At 36.8% G+C, this 25,319-nt stretch overlaps 1 protein-coding gene across 1 annotated transcript; it reads right to left on the bottom strand.

Moving 5' to 3' along the window:
* Window positions 1-425: 425 nt before the first annotated feature.
* LOC137073663 (NACHT, LRR and PYD domains-containing protein 12-like) lies at window positions 426-19,833 on the bottom strand. The gene is made up of 9 exons (XM_067442370.1): window positions 19,581-19,833; window positions 18,966-19,016; window positions 15,699-17,487; window positions 12,452-12,625; window positions 8,151-8,324; window positions 6,632-6,805; window positions 4,401-4,574; window positions 1,135-1,181; window positions 426-969 (listed from the first exon to the last, which is right to left on the bottom strand). Exons 1-9 carry the CDS (start codon window positions 19,831-19,833, stop codon window positions 446-448), a joined length of 3,360 nt encoding a protein of 1,119 aa, XP_067298471.1. The 3' UTR covers window positions 426-445.
* Window positions 19,834-25,319: the final 5,486 nt, after the last annotated feature.

Below are 25,319 nucleotides of genomic sequence, written 5' to 3'. Positions count from 1 at the left end.
TATAACCAACACCTGTTATGATAAGTCATGGCAACATGTTTTTGACATTACTTTAACTCATTAAAATAAGTTAATGTTACAGGTTCAGGTTTTGTTTCTGTTTATGGGTTGGTCTGGCGCATGTTTAGTTCAGTTACCTGTGTTTCAGTTAGCTTCCTTAGTGATTCATTGTTTGATTATCTGTTACATCTGTTGTGGATTTTATTTATTAGTTTGGTCTATTTAAGCTCTGTGTTTGGTTCAGTTTTCCATTATTAGCTTTTCCATTATATAGCTTTTGTCTTTGCTGTAGTGCTGTACATTTAGCAGCAGTGCAGGAAACACTGATTACTTGTACCCTTAACTACTGGTGGCACTGCTACTGCTCCCAAATATCTGGGAAAACAGGAAACCATACAACTGAGTGAAAGAACGTTTGTGGGAGTTGGAGTTTTGAAGTTCACTTTTAGTTTTTAGTTTTTTGACACAAAGACACTGTAGAACTATAAATGGTGATTCCAACATAGAGGGGTTCAGTGAATGTGGTTTTGAATGTGTGTAAGTGTATGAGTTTGTTTGAGTCAGAGATGTTATAAAAAGACAGAAAGCCAGCCGACCAGTCTAGATACACTGCTACTCTGCTAGTGTGGTAAGGTATTGAAACGGACTTGCCATTTCCTTCAGCAGAGTAAAAGTAATCATAGTAATAAAGAGCCCAGGATATGCCATGATTTCCAAACCAGGAATTACTGTTCCTGTCAATTCCTTTATAGGTCATTGCTATACGAGCTCCAAACCCACTCCATTCAGCCTCCCAATAAGCACGTCCCATCAGACTCTCTCGACTCATAACCTGAGGAACCTGCTCGAATCTCTCTGGATGATAAGGATATGAAGTACGGGAGTCTGATTGTGAGACCTTCCTGTTGTTCTCAGACAGAACGAGAATATTGTTCACTGTGTTTGGATCCAGTGTGAGATCACAAGCATCTGAAAACAATGACAGAGAAACGAGAACACGATGACAATCACTTGATGTGTGTGTGTGTGTGTGTGTGTGTATGTGTGTGTGTGTGTGTGTGAGTGTGTGAGAGAGAAAGAGAGAGAGAGAGAGAGAGAGAGAGAGAGAGAGAGAGAGAGAGTTTGTAGACCTACACTTTTGTAGTCCTGCTGTCATCATTAGCTCTCCTCCATGATCCACACTATAAACACATTAACTGTCATTGTTTAATACAAATTTAAACTATTTCTCTCACATACACAAGGGCCAATGTCACACTTCCTTGATTTAACAAAAGATTCTCAAAAAAAAAAAAAAAAAAATGCAATTAATAGAGATGACTTCATACACCTTTTCTACGGTGAACATGTTTTCAAATTCTAAATCAATATATAAACCTCAATGAACTAAAACAATGTTCTAAAGAAGAGTGGGCCACAATTCCTACACAATGATGTGAAAAGCTGATAAATTCATATAGAAAACATTCATATAAATAACTTTTGCTCCTAAAGGTTGTTCTCCAAGCTATTGAATCATGGGATGTACTTATTTTTTCCATTCATGGCTTTTCCATTTTGGCCTAATTTTTGTAAAAATAAATAAATAATGACAGTTATCTGATTATTGTAAAAAATAAAAATAGGCTTAGGTTGCATTTTCAAGTAAATCATGACAGTATTTTTTGTTACGCAAGCTGTAAATTGGCACCTATATTCTTAGAAATGCTCTACAAATTTTTATAGATAGTCAATGAGAGAAACCTTCATCGCTGCTTTTTAAGGTTGTTAGTTTTTTATCACAAATTTTGGCCTTTTTGGTGGGAAAAAAAGAGCTTGAAACTTTTCTTGAAAATAAAGATGTGTGCTCACATGTATTCTACAAACAAGGAAAGTATTTTAGTACATTTTGGTTGCACTATAAACCAAACTATTACATTAGATTTGTTGTATAAATTGAATACAAAACAATTTTAAAAATTGTATGACACCAAGATGAATACAAAGATTCACCAACATGATTCCAACATTACAGAGGTGACATTTGCAGAGAATGTGAAGTGTAACTACTCAGACAAAATACAAATTACAAGGTTTTTGTAATCCCTGTCATCCCTGCACTGCCAAGAGTTACTGTTTATCTGCACAAGCTTCTTCTGACAATTGAACTCTGCCTTGCTTGGACTTTCCTAAACAAATTGTTATGTTTCACATTCGCTCCTAAATCCTACTTTGTGTGTGTGATAGATACGGTTGGGTATCATTTAGTTTTTTTACGATTCCGGTGCCAAACCGGTACTTTTAAAACGGTACCGGTGCCTAAATGGTGCCTGAACCGATTTTTTTTTTTTTTTAAAGAGCCACAAAACAACGGTGGATGACATTAAATAAAGTTTTTTTTAATAGATTTTTTTTATTCTTTAAATTGAACAATTTATTAAAAGTTTAAAGTATTTAAATTCACAGTAAAAGCTAAAGCCAGCTAAACCAACTACAATAGGCCCAATTTAACACTAAATAACAGCACTAATACTACTGATATTACAGCACTAATAACAGAAAAGTAGTCTGTAGTCTTGGTCTGCTATAAACCAGCTTCAGTTCAGCATTATTTTGCATTAATATGACCATATTCTCTGGCTAAATATGTTAGAACTCGTTATTGTTTCCAAGGCAACGCGTCAAGCTTCTCACATGACACACAGCAGCCCCAATAGCGCTGTATGACAGCTCAGAATTCAGCTGTATCGGTTTATTTAGTTTTTTCTTTTTTATTCAAAATATTCACAAACTTGTTACCTATGTCATGAGCTATCTATACTCTGAATTTCAAATATGTGTAAGTGAATCTGTTTTGTCATAATGATCATGTTAGTTGATCTATAAATGCGCAATGGGCGCCATCATGTGAGTTTGCGCCTCAAAGAAACGGATCTGTCGGATTTAAATCACGTAAATTTATCCTCGTCTCACAAAATACATGAAAGTAATTGACCGGTGAACTCAGAGAAGAATAGAGTAAACTATTCTACTATAAACTACTATAAACTATATATATATATATATATATATATATATATATATATATATATATATATATATATATATATATATATATATATAAACTTATATAATGTGTGTCTGATATGAATAAAACACAGTGAAATTATAACTGGTAGAAAGGATTGTTATTGCCACTTCCATAGACATGCTAACGTTCCTTATGTGCATTTAAATGTCTGAAACCTAAAATAAACATGATGTGGTTGAAAACACTGAATCATTGTGATATGTGACGAGCGCTGAGTGCGTCTGTCCCTGGCTCAGCGCCAGCCAAAGCATGAAAGCATGTATGATAGCACCGAAATGAGGAACCGAGATCTGCATTCTTATTCGGTCCGGTACATACAGTACACACCGGTTGTATAGGTACCAGTGCTATATTAGCACCGGGTTTCGGTACCCAACCCTAGTGACAGAGGACAACTGAGGGACTCATTCATAAATATTACAAAAGGTTTTGAACTTTTGAACAGTATGAAGATACATTTTGTAAATTATAAAGTGAATTTTTTTTCTTATTGTTAATTATTATTTTGTTTAAAGATCACATTTTATTTTTAATATGTACAATTTACCCATATCTTTGAATTTAAAAGGTTATGTTTATCATGTTTATTTCTGGAGCATCAGTGAATGTTTGAACATTTAGTAATAGTTGCGTATGAGTCCCTGAGTTGTTCTCAGTGTAAAAAAAATGTATCTAAAAATGATACAGTCACTGCTGGAAAGATTTCAAATATGCAAAGCTGCTGGAAAACCAAATATTTATTAGGACCTAGATGATTTCTATGAAGAACATTGGGCAGCTTAACTGCTCAAGGACAAACATGGGACTCAGGAACAACCATCACACACACACACAAAAAAAAAAAAATCAGAGGTGGTTTATCCAGGTAATGACACAATATTAAGAATTAAGTGTATGCAACCTTTTGAATGGGTAATTTTTATAAATTCAACTTAAATTTTGTGGGCAATATGTGACTTTATTTAGCACATTTCTAAATAAAAAAAATATCATGCCTTTTGCATGATCCTCCTTATTTTGTTCAAATAATATTGCACATTCTGCAAGGTGCATATGTATATTACATTCTGATACATTCAAAAGCAGCGCTGTTATAACAAAGTGCGTGCAAATACTTCACACATCTATACTTTTTTTACACTACACTGATAACATTATGTGTCCTTGTATCCCACTTTTGAAAAATATGATTGAAATATGATAGTTAATTTTGGTGTCTGAATTAGTCATCTCAATTAACTGAAACCATTATATAAAATATAGTTCTTTTATATTAATATATAGACCTAAATTGACAATTGAAAAGCTTTTTAAACTTTGTTCCACATACTTGAGTATCTGCAGTGAGCAGTTCGGATCCTTCAATTTGTCAGACAGATACTTTACTCCTGAATCTCCTGGGTGATTGTAGCTTAGATCCAGCTCTCTCAGGTGTGAGGGGTTTGACCTCAGAGCTGAAGACACATAACCACAGCCTTCCTCTGTCACCATACAGCCTGAGATCCTACAGATGGATCAAAACATAATTTAATCTACAAATACTTCACACAAACTATTTCCAAATCTATGCCTTCCAAAGATTTCAGGTTGGCTTCCAAAATTGCCCAAGAGCAAGTCAAGTCACCATTATTTCTACAAGCATTTATACAATACAGATTGTTTCAAAGCAGCTTTACAGTCATCAACAGGAACATTATTTAATGATGCAAAGCAATTTAAATTAAGCTGTAAAGCAGCTCTAAAAAGACAATAGTATCACTGTTCTGAAGTCAGTTTACTGCTGATTCAGTTCCATTCAATAACTATAGAGTTAATCAATAATAAAATAAATTTAATTCAGCTTTATAAAGCATTTCTGCAGAAAATAGTGATGTCTTGAGTCTATGGGGAATGCCCTTAATGTGACCGGTGTCTGAACACATGCACCAAACATGCCAATCTGTTGGTTGACAGCAGTCTATGAGCGGAGTATCCATAATTATAAAAGGATGCCTACAAAATACGTAATTAGCTTTTTTGTGTTTGGGAGAGTTTTCATCAGTTTATTCCTCTGTGTAGGTGTTTTCTCACACCTAAGGACTCACACAAGCTCTGTGTCATCTATCTCGGCCTCATCTCTCGTAGGAGCTAGATGTGTTTACTCTTTACAATTCATGGTAAGGAAGCTCTGATCGTGTTTGTCTCTCTTTTCAGGGGGGGAGGACAATCACCCTGTGGCTGCTGAGCCAGCATGGTGGCTATGCTATTGGGGCAGCAGTGGCCAAATGGCTAGAGAGTCGGACTTGTAACCCGAATGTTAAATTAAACAAGGGATTCAGGGAAGCGTTGACTGTTATCTGATCTCCTCAGGCAAGTTCAAGAGATCAGAGTAAATTCTGAGAATTCGCCTGATTATGCAGAAAGCATGTTGTTGGTGTCATTCTGTTTGGAGGAAATGGAAGTGATTGGATGACTGAGTGAGGATGTATCTATTCAGTCTGGTAATCCCATCAGCCTCGCTTATGGGGAGTTACTGGATATAATAGCCTGTGCCACACACAGTATGAGCTTAACTTGGACTTGTGAGAAACAGGAAGTTGCTTGTGGTCATTTGGCCAACACTTACTAGCAGGCCATATGTATCCTTCCCGGTGAGCCAACCTTTTCTTCCTGATCTTTACAATGAAGTGCAGAAGTCATGGAAGAAACCATACTTGTCTCATGACTTGTGTCTTGTCTTCCTTTCAGCATTTGAGCTATTTGAATGTGGAGGGATTGAGTAGATCATGGGTATTTGAAGATGTGGAGGAAGCACTAGCCGGTTATCTCATGCAGGGTGAGAAATCTTCAAATAACGCTCTAGCTTTGCCTTCAAAGTTGTTCTAGACCAACTCATGGCTTGTGGGTAAAGCATTCTATGGGGGTGGACGCGATGGTGGGACTACGCCGCACCACAGACCTGCATTGGCCATTCTATGTTCTCATGGATTAAGGAGAAAGATAAGTCTTCTTTCCTGGATGCACCGATCTTGCCCTCCTGTCTCTTTGGCACCTTTGTTGACATGGTGATGGAAATATTTGAGGAGGTGAGGGCGTAGTCCACTGCTTTCTGGAACGAATGGATGGTCACAGTAGTCATGTACATGTTATTCATGTCGTTAATAAAATCAGAGCACTAAAAGCCATGTTATTGCATCCATCCTAACAGTTTCAGGTACTGGTTTATGCAAATTTCTGTCAGATAATGGCGGCATGTCTGAGAACATTATCCTCTATTTCTCTTGATAGAAAGGCTGAATTGTCTACTCAATTTCTGTTTAAGGCTGGATTTCTAGCACATGTTTCTGTTTTATTTCCTTGGACCATGTAGCTGGTCCTTATACTGAGCCTGAAAGTTTAATGTCAATCCTATCAGAAGTTGAGACAAATATTTTCCATTTTGTGTTTCTGACTTACAATAGTAGCTGACTTCAGAACAGATTAATTTTTACTGACCAGATATCTTATTTTTAAACTGTTAACGGGCCAAAACATCACAACATAAACTTAGTGCGGACATCTTATTTTTATGTTATTACACACCTCAGTATCTCCAACTGACAGTTTGAATGTTTCAGCCCACCAGAGAGCAGCCTCACTCCTGAATCCTGCAGGTCATTGGTGCTCAGGTCCAGCTCTCTCAGGACAGAGTTTGAGGATTGTAGAGCTGATGACAAACTCTTACAGCAATGTTCAGTGAGATTACAGTTGGACAGTCTAAACAGAATCGTATAACAACTAGTAATTATGAATATATTCAATATAAACCAACATGTTCTGCTGAAAGTAAAGATAAATTGCATATGTATGTGTTCAATCACTTTCCAGATACCTTAATAAGAATGAATTATTGATTTCAGTTTCAGTTAATTATAATTAAGTTGAGTAGATAAGAGTTTCTATTTTTTTTATATTTTGTTTTATGCAGTGTTTCCCACACATAGACTAATTTGTGGCGATGCGCCACAGAATCAACACTGCCACATATTGTTTCGTTATAAAAAAAATTTACACTATTTAAAGCACGCACATATAAGCATATTCGTTCAGCTGCATTTCCTTTCCCTGCTCTCCCTCCGTCTCTCACCCGTCTCTCTCGCACGCACGGTGCATTGCATTCAACTGCAAGTCTCAGGGTTGCTAATTTACACATTTGTCGTGAGACACACGTTCAGGCTCTGTCTCACCGTCTCACTCTGCCCAAGAAAATCCAAATTGTTTTTCATATGAAACAAAGTCTAAGCTTTACATTTAAAAAAAAGTTAATACGAAATTCAAACAACAAATAGCATTTTGCCGCACTTAGTGTGGCATAACAGTTAAAACCGTTGAAAAACAGAGTTGCAACATGCATTCATCTCACGGCGGTGCACGTGGTCACGTGGATCACGGCGCTCTCTATTGTTCTAAACAAACCAGCGCTCTCAATACATTTGAATAGACAACAGCTTCACTATACAAGTATTTGCAGCAATTTTTGGTAAACAGTACAGCATAGTGTGCATTGATGATGACATCAACCACATTGACAGTATCATTTTATTATGGAGATCGATGGAGATGCAACATTGTTAACATTAATGTTATGCTCTTCTTGTATTTGGCCCTGAGGTTTTCCTTACTATTATGGTCAAATCTGACCATATACCTTAACTATTTTTCAATTAAATAAATGTTCTATATTTAAGGAGATCTTTTGGTTCTGAATACTATTTATGCAACAAGTATGAATAATAGTAATAAATAAATAGTCTATTTGCTCAACATATTGCAGATCAAAACTGCTTACTTATTTGTAGGTTTTACAATTGAATAATAAATATTAAAAACACATGTTTAGACATGGTCAAATAATAGATTTCTGTAAATGTGAAATTTTAAAACGTATTTATCCACCCCCACCCCCACCGCCACCATCACCACCACCACACATTGTTTTCAAACCTTTGGGAAACACTGTTATGTAATTGTAATATATATATATATATATATATATATATATATATATATATATATATATATATATATATATATATATATATATATAGTCTGAAATGCTCACCTGAGTATGTGCAGCTGACAGTTCGGACTCTTCAGTGCATCAGAGAGCAGCTTCACTCCTGAATCCTGCAAGTCATTGTAACTCAGGTCCAGCTCTCTCAGGACACAATTTGAGGATTGAAGAGCTGATGCCAAACTCTCACAACACTGACTAGTGAGATTACAACATGGTAATCTAAACAGGAAAATAGAGGATTAAGTACTTGTTAAAACAATTTTATGTGTACATAATTTGATAATCACTGTCTGATTAACTATTACTGTAAAGTTGCTTTTGATCTGCAATCTATATTTTATCAAGTGCTTAATACATAAATTAGACTTGACTTTATTGTAACCACATTCACAGCACTGGAGAAAATATTTTGCTGCTTTCCACATCTGATAACTACACCATTACAAATAGTGGCTGCCTATAGGGAATTAAAATGGTCAGAAGAGGCCCTGCCTGGAAAAACCAAGTCTATCAGACCAAAGCATGTGGTAAGAAAAGAAAGAAAGAAAGAAAGAAAGAAAGAAAGAAAGAAAGAAAGAAAAAGAAAGAAAGAAAGAAAGAAAGAAAGAAAGAAAGAAAGATTTTACTCCTATTAGCTCTTTCCCCGCCAAAGTAAAAAAAATATATATACATTTTAAAGTTGCCAGCCACCGCCAGGGTTTTTGATCATTTTACAACAAATGAAAGAGCAGGCCCTCTGCTTTTTATTTATTTTTTTATTAATTTCTATTCTATTAATTTTAATTTCTAGCTTCATCCATTATTTTTTTATCAACACTTAAATATGGGTAAGTTTCATAAAAAAGCAAAATTTTGAAAAAAAGCTGAGAAAATCAAGTTTTTGCCAAACTCCATCCAGACCAGATTCAGAGTAATGACCAAACACAGATGAAGTAGATTGAGTCCATCAACACCCCTACTGCTTGCATAATCCTATAGCTCGTTCTGGGTCGACATTTCATTCAGTAACATTAGGCAGTTTTGATTTATATGATGTTTGATGTTGATGATCATGTTATTATACATTTGCATTTGCTTACATACTATTGCTTGTTTTTTGCGTCGTCTTCATCTGCATTTTGATCAGAAGATTCTGTACTCATTCAGAAGATGCGTACTAGTGCCCAGCCCTGCACATTTTGTATGTCTCCCTTATCAGACACACCCAATTTAGTTCTTGCAGTCTCTTCTAACGAGCTGATGAGTTGAATCAGGTGTGATAAATAAGGGAGACACACAAAAGGTGCAGGGCTGGGGTGCCTCCAGGACAAGTTTGAAAACCACTGCCCTGGAGAATAACAGTGAAATCACGGAAAACCCAAACATTCCGTCTTTGGCGGGGAAGTGTTTTCTAACAAAAAACGGAACATTCTGTTTTTGGTGGGGAAAGAGTAAAACTTTCACATATTCAGTTATTAGGTTTCTACAAAATAAATGTACAGTATTTCTAGTGATAGTAGCTGTCTTTAAGGTTCCCACATCATACGAGTGTCAAATACAGAATGAGTTGAACAAATCTTGGTGCGTTTATCACTGTTTACAGTGGTGCTAGCAAGATCGTCATCACTGCAAATGAAGCCTGTCTGGATCGGTTTTTATGCTGCAGCTGACAAAAATGCGCTGGTTGGTTTAATCATTATTTTATCAATTTTTTTGTACATTTAGAGCATGGTATAGCTCATGAAGAATAGCTACATAAGAGCTTAATATTGTGGAATTATCTGCCCACTGAAAAAAAAGTACTGTTCCTCCCATTCCTTTATGATAGGCAGGCTTGTGCAAAATTCAGAATTTCAGAATTGTCCCCCATTCAATTCATGAATTGGAATTTCAATTGACTCCACCCCACAGGAAGTTGAATTTGAATTGGAATGACAGGAAGTAGAATTAAATTCATGACAATTCAAAGAAATTCCACAGTCACACAACAGAAACAATGTGTTGAATCTCACATACATTCAGTTTTAGGAAGGTAACTTTGGAAATGTAATTGCTTACTGTTATAAGTTATAAATGTTGTTTGGATTACTTTATTTTGATTACTTTATCAATGCAAAGCAATTTACTTTTAATATGATTAGTGTAACGGGGTTCTTAGATGGGAAGGAAGGAGGCGGGAACCGGCGAACATTCAAAAACTTAATCAAAATAAATAAACAAAATAAAAGTAACGCGGGCAGCCCATCACGGACGACTGCCCGCACACACACATTTGTTTTGAATGAGACTCAGTGGCTTTGTTGTAGTTCACAGAATATCAGTTTGAGTGAGTCTGGGCTTCAGTGTTTAGATTTTAATTTTTGAAAGTTGGATAGTTTGAAAATCTTAACATTCCATAATGTTAAGTCTATGGAAGTTTTTCCAAGCTTAAATCGTAATTTTTAGGAAAACCGTAAGTCGGATCCGTTAGAAAAGATTTAGCACACTAAGTCAGAACAGTCTGAAGGTCTGAGTCGAGTTTGGAGTTTATAGAGTTAAAGCTTTAGGAGGAGATATAGAGTCAGAAATTTCAGTCAGAAAAATAATAATAAGTTTATTAGGATTTCAGTAAGTTGGCTCTCCCAAGCCAACTTAATTAAAAGAACGAAATGTTTGAATTTGCATGGTGGTAACTCAAAGTTTTTTTGTGTTTTCTTTGGCTTTGAATTTCGTTTGTTAAAAATATGAACTGAATTTAGAAATTTAAAAATTAATAACTTTGCGTTTAATAAACAAAAAACTTTTTTGAAATGAAGACAGTGTTTAGAGTGAGTGCATGCAAAATATTCTGTTCTCTGAATTAACGACCTTTGTGATTATGGACAAATAAAAGTAGACAGTTTATAGTTTATAATTATGTCCTTTTATCTGTGTGGCTAAAAATGTCAGAGTTTTGAGAGTTATATCCGCTGTCAAGGAAAATGTCCATGCGCCGGCAGCATGAATTTTGCTTAGTTTTTCAATAAGCGCGGATTTCTAGTGTAGCCTATTTACTTGAACTTCTTAGGTAGTCCAATATCTATGATTTCAGAGGCAGCCAAAATCAGAATTTGAATGGCCTGAATAAAGCTCTCTATACGGGCCTGATGTGCGATGCCGCGCTGAATAACATATGCGGATGAACCACTGTCTCACGCAAAGGCAAGGCAAGGCAAGTTTATTTGTATAGCACATTTCATACCCAATGGCAATTCAAAGTGCTTTACATAAAAATTAATTAAAATAGTGGTAACATATGCATGAGAACAAAAGAATACCATGTGTACGAATAAAAAATTAACAACAAAGAAAAATATTGCAAGTTAGCCAGCTACATAATAAAATGTGAACAAGCAGAATAATACAGCAGCAGTGTACACATTTTTAGCTATGTCTGTCTCTTAACTATTATAGTATTTTGAAGGACAAAAACAAAGTGTACAAGCAGTACAGCATGTTCTCTTCGTTAAATATGCTCTTTATTTATTTTTTACTATACAACCAGTAAAACATGTCCAGTTCTGTAGAAGTGATTATTATTTATTTATTCATGTCGTACCAGTCCAATATGACGGTCACTTGAAATAAACCTTGTGTTGTAAGAAAAAGTTTATTTATTATTAATCTATTTTGATGCGTTTTCTGTACATTTTGTAATTTTAAATAGGCTTAAAAATATTGAAATTAATATCGATATCGCAATATCACATTTAAGTGAATTTTGTGCACCCCTAGTTTTTAGATTTTTTTATGAACTTTAATGATTGCATTAATTGCTTTTCAACAGCACGTGTATTCAAAATTGTCAACATATCCTCTAGTTACCCATTTTTTCCCTCTTTCACAATAATAACAAATTATTTCAGAGGAAACCTTATACATTACACAAAATAAACACATGAAAGAATTTCAGCAGCCAAAGTTATGAAACATAGGGTGGTAGCCTACGTTAAAATGAAGCACAGTTTAAAAAAATCTATTATTTGTTAATCTGGTTGATTAAAACCTCTATTTACCTAAACTGATAGGTAGAAAGACTGTTACTGCCCAAGCAGGCAATGACATTATGTCAACATGAGTGAATTTCATAAGCCTTGAAATATAGTTATTATTATTAATGGAGTAATATGGCAGCATACCATACATGAAAAAACAACCGAGATAAGAAAAAACTACTGGCATGATTGGTGGAGTGATTATCTCTGCTCTTCACACCGTCAATCATTTTTAAGTTTGGTACAACAGAGTTATTAGATAAACCTTGATTTAATCTAGATTTAAGATTAATCCTTATTGGTGAAACTCACCCATACTGTATAATCATATCCAAATAATCAATCCACCCAAACCTCAGTATCTGCAGCTGACAGTTGGGACTCTTCAGTCCTTCAGAGAACAGCTTCACTCCTGAATCCTGCAGGTTATTGTTACTCAGGTCCAGCTCTCTCAGGACAGAGTTTGAAGATTGTAGAACTGATGACAACATTTTACAATGCTGACTAGTGAGATCAGACGACATAAATCTGCAAAAACAGTTATATTCAAACAGTTATTATTCAGTTAGTACTTTGTCTATAAAACTAGGCATTATGTGAATAATTTAATAAGATCAGGTCAGGTGAGTTTTTAGAAAAGGCTGATAAGATGCTAATGAAATATTTTATTGCCCTTTTTAAAGATCCATTTGCAGTCTCTCATTTGTCTAATGTCTGGCATGGAGAACTGCTCAATTCATGCTCTATTGTTCTCACCAAATAAACTAACTTTTTTAGATTTAATCTTTATTATTGTTTTCTTGTTATTCTTTAGTTTTTATTCAGCCATTATTAGCCATTATTCTGGAATTAAATGGCTTGCCCATCAACACCACTTTCATCCCACAGTTCACCTATAATATGAAGTCTTTCTAGAAAACAAAACATTATTCAAAAGTACTCCCGGGACAAAAAGGGATGTGAAATACAATGTAGCTCCTGGAGCAACAGGTGCAGTAGAGCTACAATTAGCATCAAGCTACATAATAATTTAAAAGATTAATATTACACTTTCACTCAAAACTCACTTTATACTTATCATTGAATATGTGTATAACACAATCTAATGTGTATTTTAGTCATATAATAATGTTAAAATATGTTATATTTAACATTTTATATGGAGCTAATCGCCTGATCTCCTTAGAATGTATACAGTAACCATCCAGTGTTGATATTAAAATAGCCCAAATCGCATGAAATTCACAAAAAAATACGATATACCATCGGAATCATGTGTTTATTAGCTTCTTTTTTCACATGTATAAATGTTTCTTTGGTCTGTTCTTCATGAAGCACAGGGCAGAGAATGTACAGGACAGTGCCATTCAGAAGGCCTGGAATTATGGCCATGTTGACTAACGTAAAATGCTTGCTGTAGCTGTAGAGATTGAACCATTTACACGTGGCAGGGAGCAGGTATAAATGTATTTCGTACCAACTAACATTTTGAAAAACACAAACATTTCATGAAATCTGCAGTAGGTAACTTTTGTAAAAATTTATTTTTTACATATTTGTTAAACCTGTCATTATGTCCTGACAGTAGAACGAGACACAACCAATCAGAGCCAGAAGGAGTGTCTTAGCAGTGTCAATCAAGCTTGTGTTCGCTGACCACACCCCTCTCATGCTCAGTGCGTACAGGCGTTCAAATTCAAGATTACCGGTGTACCGCATTTGATTATGGTGGACAAAGACAGATGACGATGATAAAAAAGACAAAAAGAAATAATTTGATAGAGCCCGAAATAAAACAAGGGTAAATATTGGAGCGGCTTTCCAAGGTGGAGGGAGCTAAGTGTCCTGAAAGGATTAAACACCGATGCAGAGTTATCCAGATTTCTGCTTGACAAGTAAGTATCCCTGCTTGATTTATTTCATTTTTTAAGAACTACACAACTCAAAATTCAGTGAAAACTCTAGCCGCATGACATACAGATAAAATGTCACACACTGTGTAAAGCAACTATTGAAACCTACTAATGCACTGGCTTGTCATGTTGCTTAAATAATGTACTAGCAAACCTTATTTAGCATTACATATCGATAGAATAATTACTTGCATACTTTAATGTTAGTTACCATTATATTATCTTACTAGCTATTTATTCCTTACAGAAATAGTGCAATGTCATATAGTTACATTACATGTATTGCAAAATACGTAATGTTTTGAGGGCCAAGTTTGTAGTCAAAGTATGGGCAGGCCATAGTCAATGTAAATCATATTGTTGATGTTTCATCCGTACCAGAATGTGCCATAACTGTTTATCCGCCGTCATCGGTGGCCCTAGAGGTTCTGTGATGGGGAGGAGCTGTGATGAGAGGAGCTGTGGAGGGGGAGGAGCTGTAATGGGGAGGAGCTGTGATGGGGATGAGCTGGGGAGGGGGAGGAGCTGTGATGGGGAGGAGCTGTAATGGGGAGGAGCTGTGGATGGGAGGAGCTGTGGAGGGGGAGATGTGTAATGGGAGGAGCTGTAAATGTGGAGGAGCTGTGGCATCCAGACGGATGAAACATCAACAATATGATTTACATTGACTATGGCCTGCCCATACTTTGACTACAAACTTGGCCCTCAAAACATTACGTATTTTGGAGCTGTAATGGGAGGAGCTGTAAATGGGGAGGAGCTGTGATGGGGAGAAGTTGTGATGGGGAGAAGTTGTGATGGGGAGGAGCTGTGATGGGGGAGGAGCTGTGATGGGGAGGAGCTGTAATGGGGAGAAGCTGTGATGGGGGAGGAGCTGTAATGGGGAGGAGCTGTGATGGGGAGGAGCTGTAATGGGGAGAAGCTGTAATGGGGAGAAGCTGTAATGGGGAGGAGCTGTAATGGGGAGTTGTGCTTGTTCAAATTTTCAGGCTAAGTCAACATTTGCTAAAAACTCCCTACTGCAGATTTAATATGAAAATTTACACCAGAATGCCTTACGGACAATTTACACAAAAATCTGATTGCGCTTCATAAATGAGGCCCATTCTGTTATACAAATCTACATAAGATCACAGAATGTTATTGGAAACACTTAACTGATGTTATAAAGCGAGTTTGGCGAAACAACATCGGTTTAATCTAATAAATTGTAGTTTTGATGCTAAGCTAACATGCTTGCTAGCCCTATGCACCTGTTACCAGCAGTGAATATATTTAATGGTTCATTTAAAAAAATAAGTGACAATAATTAATTTTGACTTGCCTACAATCTGCTAAGTGCTTCATGAACTGTATCCATTTTTGGGTGTGCCATTTCTTGTTTTGTTTTTTAAAAGGTAAACAGATGAATACTAACACTTTTCATTCTATTTCTAGTCCATAATTTATTTCCATTTATTAATTAAACATACTAGCTATGTGTACTTTGCTAAACTACCTGGGACTTGTCACAGCACTTAATTGTTGCCCTTTTGTTAGTTTATCAGCTTCTATTGCTCTACTCAGTTACTCAGCATCTGCTAAATTGAATGTAAAAATATAAATATAGAGTAAAATGATTTGTGTCATGCATTTGTTTAGTGATGTAGACTAAAAACTTGGATTAAGCAGTTGATGAAAATACTCACATGGCTTTTCTGCAGCATTTGACAGCTGGGAAAAGACTCGCACAGTACTGTCTGGTGAACCTCTCTGGGTTAAACTCTTCAAGAACCTTCTCTGACATCAACAGTACGTACGTCAGCACTGAGCACATTGAAGATGAGAGGTATCGTTCTGGATGTGCATCTGAAGTGAGATATCTTTGGATTTCCTCATATAATGAATGATCTTTGATCTCAAGTAAGCAGTAAAATAGATTGATTGAAGCTTCTTCTGCAGTTGAACCCGTATCTTGTATTTCTTTAATGTTTTTACTTATTTGTCTGATGCTCTCTGTGGTGTCTTCAGTGTGTGTGAGCAGGCCTTTGAGGAGGTTTTGACTGGATTGCAGGGAAATGCCCAGCAGAAACCGTAGGAAAAGGTCCAGATGTCCTCTCTGACTCTTCATGGCTTTATGAACAGCCTTCTTTATTAGCTCCTGAAATGTTATATGTTTTTGGGGCTCATCAAAGAAAAACTGCAACTCGTCCATGTTCTTGTTCAGGTAGCAGAGGAACACGTGCACTGCAGCAAGGAACTCTTGAGCACTCAGATGCACAAAGCAGAAGACCTTCATCTCATGAAGTCCAGCTTCCTTCTTAAAGAACTCTGTGAGCATTCCTGTGGACTCAAAGTCTTCACTCACATAAATACCACATTCATTCAGATCTTTCTCATAAAACACAATGTTTTCCTTCTTCAGCTGTTGAAACGCTAGCTTGGCTAAATTTAAAATCAGTGCTTTATTTTCATTCAAGAGCTTAGTCCGTTCTCTTTCCGGTTTTCCTTTGTACTTCTGGCCCTTCATGTTCATCTGTATGAGCAGGAAGTGGATGTACATTTCACTGAGTGTTGTGTTGATGTTCTCTCCATTGTTCACAATTAGAAATTCCTGAAGTACTGTGGCCGTGATCCAGCAGAACACAGGGATGTGGCACATGATGTAGAGACTACGAGATGCCCTGATGTGCGAAATTATTCTGGAGGCCTGAGCCTCACCTTTGATCCTTTTTCTGAAGTACTCCTCCTTCTGCTGGTCAGTGAATCCGCGCACCTCTGTGAACAATCCTATGTACTCAGGATGAATCTGATTGGCCGCAGCCGGTCGTGACGTCACCCAGACGAGAGCCGATGGAAGCAGCTTCCCTTTAACAAGGCTTGTAAACAAAGCATCAGTAGATGACCGTTCATTCACACAGTTGACTGACTTGCGGTTAAAATCCAATTCCAGGCGACTTTCGTCAAGACCATCAAAGATGAACGCCAGTTTGCATTTTTTATAAAACTCTGCGCTTTCCATGTCTTTCAATTCAGGGCAAAATTCCAGGAGAAACTCATGGAAACTGATCTCTTTATAATCTTTAATCAAGTTAATTTCTCTGAATGGGAGCATAAACACACAGTCCACATCCTGATTGGATTTTCCGTCGGCCCAGTCCAGGATGAACTTGTGCACAGAGAACGTCTTGCCAATGCCAGCAACGCCTTTGGTCAGCACAACCTTTTTCTTCTTAGTTTTCTTTTCCCTCAACAATGTAAATATATCATTGCAGTGAATTGGTCTGTCCTGTGTCTTCTGGGACTTGAAAGCATCATCAATCATCAGTATCTCATGTTCATGATTTACTTTTGTTATATCTCCCTTTGTGATGAAGAGTTCTGTATAAACATCATTCAGATTAACTTCATTTTCCTTCATGCCCTCAAATATATTTTCTGCTTTTTCTTTCATGTTGGTTTTGTGAGTCTTCAAAAAGTCACACAGTCTTAATATCACTGTAAAAAAAAAAGAGAATAGAAAAAAAGAGAACACAAATGTGATTTTCCACATCAGCATGATCATCATTATTAACTAGTGGAGACAGATTCATGCTACTGAAAGAGTCACATGTGAAAGTCCTGTAAATGTCAAAATTATGTCTAAGTTCAATGAAAGTAAAAGGTTTTTTTTTTTTTGTAGCTGCCCCTTTCCTATGTGTGCACATTTTATAAAAAAGCTGAGAAAAGCTTTCACATAGGACACAGATAGAACTTCATGAGTTTTACATTTACTTCTCTAATGTTAAAAAGTTTAAGATTTTTATGCTATTGAATGTTTGATGATCGAGTTAGCTTGCATGTACATGATCACTGCTTCTATCTCTTGTTTCAGCTTCTCCTCTGCTTGAGTTCTGATCAGGAGGTGTTGTACTCTTTCAGAAGATGTGTAATAGCTACCAAGTAAAAACATGAATTTCTGGAGATTTTCTATTGTGTAATAAATTGTGGAAAATCTTGTCAATGACGGGGAAAGCATTAAACTAGAGAGTAGCACTGCAAAAAAATGCTCTTCTTATTTAGTATTTTTTTCTTGTTTCCAGTCCAAATATCTAAAAATTATTAAATCAAGATGCATTTACTAGATAAGTAAGCATCTGCAAATTAGCATCGGGCTTAAGATGCGTTTTTTGGTAAATAATGACACAAATACCAGTAAATTGACGAGAGCAATCACCTTGCGTGATTCATTTAAATACTCTTTCCATAAACTTTGCATCCCCTACAAATACATATACAATAAGGTTAGCTGCAAAAAAATACCTGTCCACATCTTTCCAGCACAAATTTTTCACTGTGTGTCTTTAGTAAATCCTGACAGTAGTTTAACGCCAAGAGGGTTTGCACTGGCACAAGCTGTTAGAAAATATGGCCCTAAGTGTCCAAGAGAAAAGCAGCTCAAAAAATTTGAAACTGCGATCTTGTAATTGTCATCTCAGAGCATCAGACGAAACAAACGCTGTCATGTTCTCTTGCGTCGGGATGCTGGTGTTTGGGAACTCAATCGTGTGAGACGTTTCTGGAGGAGTTAAACCAAATCATTCTGATCACAGACTTTAAATCGGGTGTTTCAGAGGCACCAAAGCAACATTTGAGATGCTGCTACACCATTGGTCCACTGGTCCAGGTATCCTATCACAGCCTCTATTGAGGCAAAGCCACATGTTTTTTTTTTTTTTTTTTTGAGGACAAATAATTCAATCTGAGGCATCATTACACCACTAAACAGGTATGCTGGGTATGAGGGATGTCTGAGTGTGATGTTGGTTCACCTTGTTTTTCTCTTTGGAATTTTGCCCTTTCTGCAGATTTTTGCTGCGCTATGAGGACAAAATATGTATAAGTATTAAGTGAGACAATATCACTAATGATGGCTAATTAATAACATTTACTTAAATCAATAAGTGTCTTTACATGTCATATGGATGTAAACCTACCGTGTTCTGGGGAATTTACAGTGATGTTTACTGGACCTGTGAAAGTGTTTCCTGTGAGAACAGGAGCATTTACACTTGCACCTGAATCAGCTTTCACAACAACACTGACTGCAGTGTCACGGCATCTGCTGATCAGCACTGGAATGGTTTTTCAGAGAAAGAGAGATTTACTTAAGATTTGTACATAATTGCAAGATGTTATCATATATCTTAAGTGATGAGATTAGCGAATCATTCTACCTTATGATGATGATAATTATAATCACCTGATTGTCTTTGTTTCTGACATCCTTTGTAACAAATTTTGTGTTTTGGTTAAGACTTACAAAAATCACAAACTGTCATAAAAAGCCAAAAATCAAACTGCCCAACGAAAGCAAATACTGATCACCATAATGGTGACCAAACATTTTCAATAAATTTGATTAACTAAAATCGGGCAGTGTGAACTCGGCATAAGGCTGTGACTGAAGTCAGTTGTAGTTCATGTTTTCCTTTCATTCAGTGATTTTGCTTATCATCATGTGTCACCACTAATGGTTAGTTACTTAATCAATTACTTAATTATTTTGTTAACTTTAACACTGATTCAGAGTTACTTTACCACTCCGTTACCTTTGTGTTTATTCTCTAACTGTTCAGCAAGATGTTTCTGGTTCATCTTCGTCAGGATGTCCATCGTGATTTTCATAGCTTCATTGGGTCCACATCGCACCACCATGTTGTCCACTAGGTTGAGGACGTCTGTGTTCTCCAGATCAGCATTTGAAGCATAGCCATGATGCTTTAGGTGCCAAATAAACCTCTTCAGCTTTTCTCTATCTAGAGCACCCAGTGTGTCCAGAAGCTGCTCTTGAACAGATGCCATCGTTCATCACTCACTTCTCCTGGGCAAACAGAAAATATGAAGTTATTTTGTTTTTATACGTCAATATCTTCGTAAAAATGTGTTAAACTGAACATTTCTGAAGTTGCACTACAGTAAGTAAGGTCACATTTATACAATACGGTGACTAACAGGAAAATAATGATTCAATGATCAAAACTGAGTTAAATTCTGCTGTAAAGCAGCTCTAAAAAAGAAAATACGGTCATTGTTCAGCTGCATGCAGTTGATTTCCATATATATATATCATCAGCTATAAAGGAGTTCTGCAGAAAACAATGTCTCATCGTCCAGCTCAGTCTCATCAAATATTGTTAATCGTTCAGCTGATCTCTGCTGGTCAAACAGACCAACATGATGTGATTATGATTTCATGCTTCATCACAATTCATCTTAGCCTCTTTGCCAATGTCAGGCCAAACCACACAACTGTTGCATTCGGTGCCGCTCTGGGCCAATCGGTACAGATATACAGTAATTTAATTTTCCACTGTGCAGTTGATGATGGAGCTTTTTTTAGAGTAATACAAATGTGTCATTAGTTTTTATTGGTAATGCAAGAGTTATTAGTTGTCATAAACCTAATTGGAACCGTTCCTTACTGTTCGTAAAACCACTCAGCCCGATGGTGGAAAAGCAAATATTGAAGATTGAGATAATTGAATAATTTGTTAAATTTACATTTATACAGCACTTTTCTGGGCACTCAATGCACTTTACATATGGAAGGGGGAATCTCCTCAACCACTACCAATGTGCAGCACCACCTGGATGATGCGACGGCTAGGCCTGTATAAATTAATTAATAAATCAATTAATAAATCAATTAATTGCATGATAAAAAAAAATGAGCTGGATAATTTTTCCGGCCACGATAATTTCTATTTGCATGCTTGTTTGTTTTCTTCGTCTCTCTCGCTGACTGCACGCGCATCGTCTGTTTGGGGAGGTGTTTATACTCGACACGCAGACTGAGTGATGAGACGCCATGCTTGGCCAGATTCGCCTGGAACTCGTGCTTCATTGGTTGTGGAGCCGCACGCACACCGTTTGACGTGCACACCGGCAATCAATCAATCAATCAATCAACTTTACTTATACAGCACTTTTACAATGATGGTTGTTTCAAAGCAGCTTCACAGTGATAAACAGGACAATATTGCAACAAAATTTGATTTGGCTGTAAAGTCGTTCTGGAGAAAACAAGCGAAATGGGGTCTCGCGCACTCCGCGTTGACGTCATTTTTGCCGCGCACATGCTCGTGCTTGTGCAGACGCGGCGAGTAAAAGCAAAGAGCTGCACTGAAGTTGGCAGTTTGATAATGCAAGTTAATTCTTCAGTTTGCTAAAAAGACACATAAGTGCTGTAGAGATAGCAATAGGCCTCCACAATCTCCCTTTTTGCCAAATAAATGAAAAGCATGTCAATGTTTTCTCTCTTGCTGTATCAAAATCTCAGTCCTCAGAGATGGTCAAGTCGAGATCAGTTTGTGCATGATTACATGATAAAGTTTTTTTTAATACTGTATCCTAAATTGTGGATAGCTATATATCATATGCTGAAGTAATTTATTTAATGTGTTAACGATTAAAAGAAAAAACAACAACAAGAACCGCACAGAACCGAAAACCGTGACCCTAAAACCGTGATATGAACCGAACCGTGGGTTTTGTAAACCGTGCCGCCCCTAATATGCACCTAAAACACAATCATCCGTTGCAGTTTTAATCCATTTTATTTATTGTATTTATTCAAGTGCATTTTTTGAGTCCATAGCTTTTATTGTTTTTGGTTGTTTTGTTTATTTATTGTGGATATTTAAAATGTTTTTCATTATCAGTGTTAAATAGTCTTTAAAAATAAAAGTTCAGTGATCTTTGAAAAGGTGTACCTGCATTATTATGCCATTATCATTATTTTAGATGAAAATGGTCTCAGAACGACAATATTATCGCTTATCGCATTCATTTCTTGGAGAATTTTATCGTCCAGCAAAGTTTGTTATGGTGACAGGCCTAGCGACAGCAGCCATATTGTTCCAGAACCCCCACCACACACCAGCTGATTGTGGAGAGGAGACAGAGTGAAGAAGCCAATCAGGATATAGGGATGATTAGGAGGCTGATGGGCACATTTGTCCAGGATGGTTACACCCCTACTCTTTTTGGACATCCTGGGATTTTTAATGACCACAGAGAGTCATGACCTTGGCCTTAACATCTCATCCGAAGGACAGCCTTTGTTACAGTATACTGTCCCTATACTGTGTTATAGATGTGGGTGTCAGGACTCACGCAGACCACAGGGTGAGCGCCCCCTGCTGGCCTCACTAACATCTCTAACAGCAGTTTTACCAGGAGGTCTCCCATCCAGGTACTGACCAGGCTCAGCCCTGCTTAGCTTCAGTGGCAAACCAGTCTTGGGCTACAGGGTGATAGGGCTGCTGGCAATGGCCTAGCAATAAGTATATTTAGTATATAATATAAAATTTGCTGGTTATAAACACAGGTCATACTTCACTCTTTTTCTGTGCTGCTTTTTGCTTTCCGACTTCCCCATAAATATAGACATTGTTTGCGCATGTGCATCTACTGTTCTGAATCTCGCAAGCTTCATCCTCATACCATCAAAGCTTCACTAGCAGATTACCAAACATATCTGAAACGTGTGAAGAAAATGTGGTGACATTTAGTTCAACAACCCTTTTGTATCTCTCAAAGATAACTAGACATGCCGGAAAAACTAGTCATCCAAACAAACCAACATAATGCTTTGAACTAAAACAAAGTAGAAACACTCCATGAATATGTTCCCGCTGGGACATCTTATTGACATTTTCAGTATCAAATTCAATCTAAGAAAAGTTTGCACTGAACAGGAATATTTCTGAAAAGTGTAAAAAGAAGACAATTTTTGTTTTGTAAAAATTATAAATAAAAAAAACATTCAGTTATGTTTGAATTGAAGACTCCCATTAGAAACAGAAGGTCTATGAAGATCTCTAAAAACTTGGCAAAAGCTATTATTGAGCATTCTCACTCATCAACAGGAATTGTCACTTACAGTTTCAAGATTAATAACTAATGGATGAATTGGAAGATAAAATGTTCAGTGCACATTGTGCTTTGAATGCAGAGACTTCATGTATTGTCGCTGCCGTATGCAGACCATAAAAAGCATAAAACGTGTTTCCAGACTGCTGCTTATAGATGAATTATGAGAAACAGATCAATGAACATGAGAGAGTCAATATTCCAAGATCTAGTATTAACTAACTTACCTTGAATTCATAGTGGTTAAATCATGTCTTGTTGAACAGAAGACTCATTTCAGACTGGGAGTGTTTTTCCTCCCAAGCCACGACCATCTCAGAAACGAAACCAGTTTTTCTGCATTCTCTCAGCCTTTAATCCATCAACCCTGAAAACACAAAAACAGGCCCAGTTTAAACAAGTGTTAAGTTTCATCTCAGCTGAACCAAAGTGTCAACAGTGACCCATTCACAATGTGATTTGTGACCCTGGAGTACTGTTACGTGTTTAAATTTGTTTCCACGCCCCTTTTGTTATTGGTTGCCGTTTCTCCCTTTTGCAATTTTTCTGTTCCTAGTTTCCGCTGTCTCTCAGTTTTAGGTGCTGATTGGTCAATTACCGTGACCATCATGACGAATGATCTCGAGAAACAACCAAACATCAACTGTGCTTCAAGATAAAACACCTGGTGAAGCGGAAGAGGAAGTGAGCTTGGAGTGTGTTTGTTGGCTGTGCCATTTGTTGTGCTGATACTGATTTAGTGGTAGTGTGCATAGTGGAACGTCTTACCTGATCTATACTTCGCCGGCCTGGAGAGTAGAGAAAAGGGAATTATGTCACATGACTTATATCTTACACACATGTAGGACTGTCTCTGTTAGACACATTAGGTAAGGATCAGGTGCAACTCAATGTAAGTTTTCATTCTAGTTAGTGAAGCTTTAGTTATGGTGCGTTGAACGCTGACGTTTTGTTTGTATGTTTTCATTGGTGTAAATGATCTTTCTTTGTAAATAAAGCTAACCATTTGTAGTTAATGCTATCTCAGTTGTCCTTGTCTCATTCTTCCACAGTACTCCCCAGAGAACAAATTTATAAGTGTTTAAAATGGCTTTTTATGATTTTATTTTATTCTCTCATATCTCTATGCCAACATGAGATGTAACAACCACAAAACCAGTCATAAGGGTCCACTTTTCACTGACTTCCCATTATGGGTTTATATATAACATATGACCATGGACCACAAAACCAGTCATAAGGGTAAAAATGTTTAAATTGAGGACAATATTTGGATGCAACTATTTGAAAAATCTGGAATCTGAGGGTGCAAAAAAAAAAATCCAAATATTGTACATACGGAAATATACAAAATGTCTTCATGGAACATGATCTTACAATGTATTGCTGGCTATAGCCACAAATATAGCTTTGAGACTCATGTTTTGTGCACCAGAGTCACATTTTGAATTGGCGTGTTGATGAATATTGCATCCTCGATTGATCTTCTGGTGTCTATCCATCAGTGGGAGCCTTCATTTCCTGTTTACCAGTACATGAGTTTCTCGATCTCGAGAATGTTTTTGTCTATTGGGCTGTTGAGCTTTCACATGTTTTTATTATAACCACTGAACAGGAAGTAGGAAGAAACAGAACTGCAGTGACACACTAGATGGCATAGTATAACAGTGACACTTATTGGCAAATTACTTTATTACAACATGGGCAACAATATAGTTTACAGACACAAGGCAGACACATTTTACCAATAATATCCCATGACTTTATTGGTTTTTCATGACCATGTGTTACAGAGATTTCCCTTTCCTATTTAATATTGTTTTTGACATATACATGCATGTATAAATGAATATTTTTATTGTATGTATTGAAAACAAACTCTCTACCTTTACTGTTGCTCAATATTTGATGCTTTTCAAAAAGGGGTCAGGGGAGGAGGACACAGTGATTGAATGTTAAATGCTTAAGGCCGTTAGCCTGGATGCCAGCCGAACCTAGCCCCGCCCACAACATTTTTAGGTCGGGCAATTCGGTCTGGATAGAGGAGTAGTAGAGGAGTAATTATCCCTGAACAGAAACTGTTCGGACCGATGAAATCATCAGGGCGGGCTTTAGACAATGACGGACAGATGATCAACAGTAACGTAGTCATCAAAGGAGCTTGGATTATATTTACTCGAATCCTAAACGGAGAGCTTGTTTGTATCTGCATTCACCTTCATAATTTCTCTCAAAGATGATGATCATGTTGGGTAAGTACTCTGTGTATCAATAAATTATTTTATTTTTTTACAACACCGACTTAGATCGTTTATTCCAGCGAGTGTGAAGACAGGGTTGCCAAGTTTTTACAATAAAATGCGCCAACTACTAAAATGGTAAACTGGAAAAATGGTGTTTGGGGGGTTATTTTG

Source organism: Pseudorasbora parva, chromosome 4 (genome assembly GCF_024679245.1).
Source record: "Pseudorasbora parva isolate DD20220531a chromosome 4, ASM2467924v1, whole genome shotgun sequence".
In the NCBI taxonomy this organism is placed as follows: Eukaryota; Metazoa; Chordata; class Actinopteri; order Cypriniformes; family Gobionidae; genus Pseudorasbora; species Pseudorasbora parva.
This window is presented reverse-complemented; position numbering and strand designations above follow the sequence as displayed.